Source organism: Pteropus alecto, unplaced genomic scaffold (genome assembly GCF_000325575.1).
Source record: "Pteropus alecto unplaced genomic scaffold, ASM32557v1 scaffold206, whole genome shotgun sequence".
NCBI lineage: Eukaryota > Metazoa > Chordata > Mammalia > Chiroptera > Pteropodidae > Pteropus > Pteropus alecto.
Window position 1 is genome coordinate 654,079 of NW_006438906.1, and position 2,439 is coordinate 656,517.

At 51.3% G+C, this 2,439-nt stretch overlaps 1 protein-coding gene across 5 annotated transcripts in view; it reads right to left on the reverse strand.

Annotated features, from left to right (window-relative positions):
- Positions 1–2,439, reverse strand: part of DNAJB5 (DnaJ heat shock protein family (Hsp40) member B5) — a 10,263-nt gene that overhangs the window by 7,313 nt on the left and 511 nt on the right. For 2 of the 5 annotated variants that reach the window (XM_015592601.2, XM_015592600.2), the window contains exon 2: positions 1,965–2,078. The exons of 2 other annotated variants lie outside the window; for them this stretch is intronic. Coding sequence is in view for 1 of the 3 variants with exons in the window: in XM_025049734.1 (XP_024905502.1) it covers positions 1,764–1,945 (182 nt within the window). In the remaining 2 variants the exon portion in view is untranslated. Of the gene's footprint in view, positions 1–1,763; positions 2,079–2,439 lie in introns of all 5 variants that reach the window. One more of the 5 variants, XM_025049734.1, reaches the window with a different exon arrangement.

Sequence of the window (2,439 nt, forward strand, 5' to 3'; positions counted from 1 at the left end):
ACTATGCTAAGATTCGTGTGTGACTCAGATCAGAGGATGACTCATAGTCTTTGGAAACTGCTCTTTCTAACTCCCTCATTAGTAAGGGGTGGGGGGGTGACACTGTCCTTCCCCTAACTAGGGCAGCAGTTCCTTTTACTCATTTCCCAATGTCTACACACAAAACTGTGTGTGAAGATATGTCTGTGCCATCTAAGCACAAGTGTTAGTGAGCAAAAGCATCCTAGGGATAGGGCCTTTTTAAACCTTAGTTGTTAGGAGACAATTGGGTACTAACTATCATTTCCTTAATACCTTTCCTATGAATCCATCCCTCTTACCTGCCCTGTGGTTTAGGATCTGGCCCAGTGCCAGGCCCACACTCTTCTGATAGGCCCTTCTAAGCTGGATGCAGGAGTATTTGTTATGTGAGGGAAAAACACAGGGTTCTAATTCTTCCACACTAATCTCCCTCCACCAACGTTTCTGTGGTGGATATGAAGGGAAGGGGACTTTCCTATAGCTAGAGCTATTTGAGGAAATGGCCAGAAGCCATTCTCCAGCCCTTCTGAGATATAGCCAACCCCTGCCAAAGCCCGGAGAACCAGAGTCTTTCTAGCAATGTCCTGGGCTGGCGGCCACAACTAAGGCCTGCTTTTTTGCCTCTGACTGCTTCAGCAAGGGGTACAGGGTTTCTTGGCAGGAGTGAGGGCTCTAACTGGTAAGAGGAGGCCTCAAGGCTCCAGGTAGGTAGAGACAACAGCCCTAGCTCCTGCCCCCACAGGGCCTATTGCAGGTGGCTGGGTTGATTCATGGTTCTAAGAGTCACCTCACTCTGACGAAGAGAAGGTTCCAAAAAGGCGGGTACACCCCCTTTCCCCCTACCAGCATGTCACGCCTGGTGGAGGAGGCTAGGGGTGGAGGAGGCAGAAAAGAAAGAGCATCTGGGGGAGGGCAGCCATTTTCGGAAGCAGCAGTAAAAGCTGTCTGAGAGGGAGCTGGGGGGTGGTCTGGATCTCTGCCTTGGCCCATACCTTTTTTCCCTTGGGACTGGGAAAGAACCCTAGCACACCCAAGAGGGTGTCCCTATAGCATCTTCTACGTAGAGGGCAAGTGGAACAACTTACCATTTCTCCCACCCTCCTCTTGATGTCCCTGCATTATTTCATCCAGCCAGCTTCCTTCCTGGCACCCACCTCCTAGCTGTTCTAGACCTATAATTCTTTTGCCTCCACAGACACAGGGCAAGCTCTTTCAGGAATTGCCTTTTTCCTCCTCCTTTCCTCCCTCCTCCCCCTACCCACAAGCCATGTGCTGGAATGACAAAGGAGCCCCATGGCATGGCACTGCCTTTGGTGGAGAAGAATGAAGAGGATGTTAATGTAGAGGCAGGGATGAAAAATGAGGAGAAATGGCAAAGAGGAGTGGTATAGGGAGGGGAGATTGTTGATATTAAAAATGAAGTACTAATGGAGGGGGATGAAAGATGACAAATGTAAATGACTGAGATGGGAAATGGATTATCAATGGGTCGAAAGAGAGATGTAGAGAGTTGAAATACTAGAGATATTTGTGGAAAATGGATGCCTGAAGTGTTTGGCATAGGAGATGTATGATAAGGGGTGTACTTCATTCAAATGTAGGGGTGAGGTAGAAAGGTGTTCTTATATGTAATGAGGATGAGATGAGGATGAGATGGAGGAAGAAGGTAGGCAATGGGGGGGGGTGCGATGTGATATGGAGGATCTGACTTGGTATGAGTGCCATTCTCCGGAGGGACTTACCGAAACTTTACAAACCCATTCAGCGTCCACGCTCGAAGTTTTAAGGGCTCCAGCTGAATTTTAAACATCAAGCTGGCTAAGAAGTCTTCTCCCCAGAAGTGTGGGAAGCTCCGGAAAGCTCCTCGGGCCTGCAGTGGGGGTGCTGCTGGGGATGGGCAGGAGAGCACTGTGCGCTTAAACATGCCCAGCCCAGCCCCTCACCTCTGATTGCTCCACTGGAGCCTGCTTGGAGAACTGCAGCTCTGGAAGCCACCTCCTCAGGTTTTCAAGAGGCACTTGCCCAGCAAGGCCAGTCCGGTGCAGCAGGAGCTGGACCTGATCCCCAGGTGTGGAGAGTGAAGGGATGGGATCCAGCAGCCACCTGCTCTCAGGTGCAGTAATGTCTGGATGATTGTGAATGACTGTATGACAGTGTGACAGTAAGACTAGCAGTGCGAGCGTGTGCTGTGAGTGGCAGCGTGTGAACCTGTGACAGGTGTGATTGTCAGTGAGGGCCTGAGAGGCAGCGAGTTCCTCTTGCCTCTCTCTCCGGGGAGGACCCGACCCCAATTCCCAAGAACCTACTCAATGAAGTCACTGACGGGGAGTCTCCTCCCTCACAAATGAGCGGGGAGGGGCGGGGCAGAATAGGGCTCCGCCGGGACAAAAGGCGCGGCGAGGAGAGGATGGGGGTGGA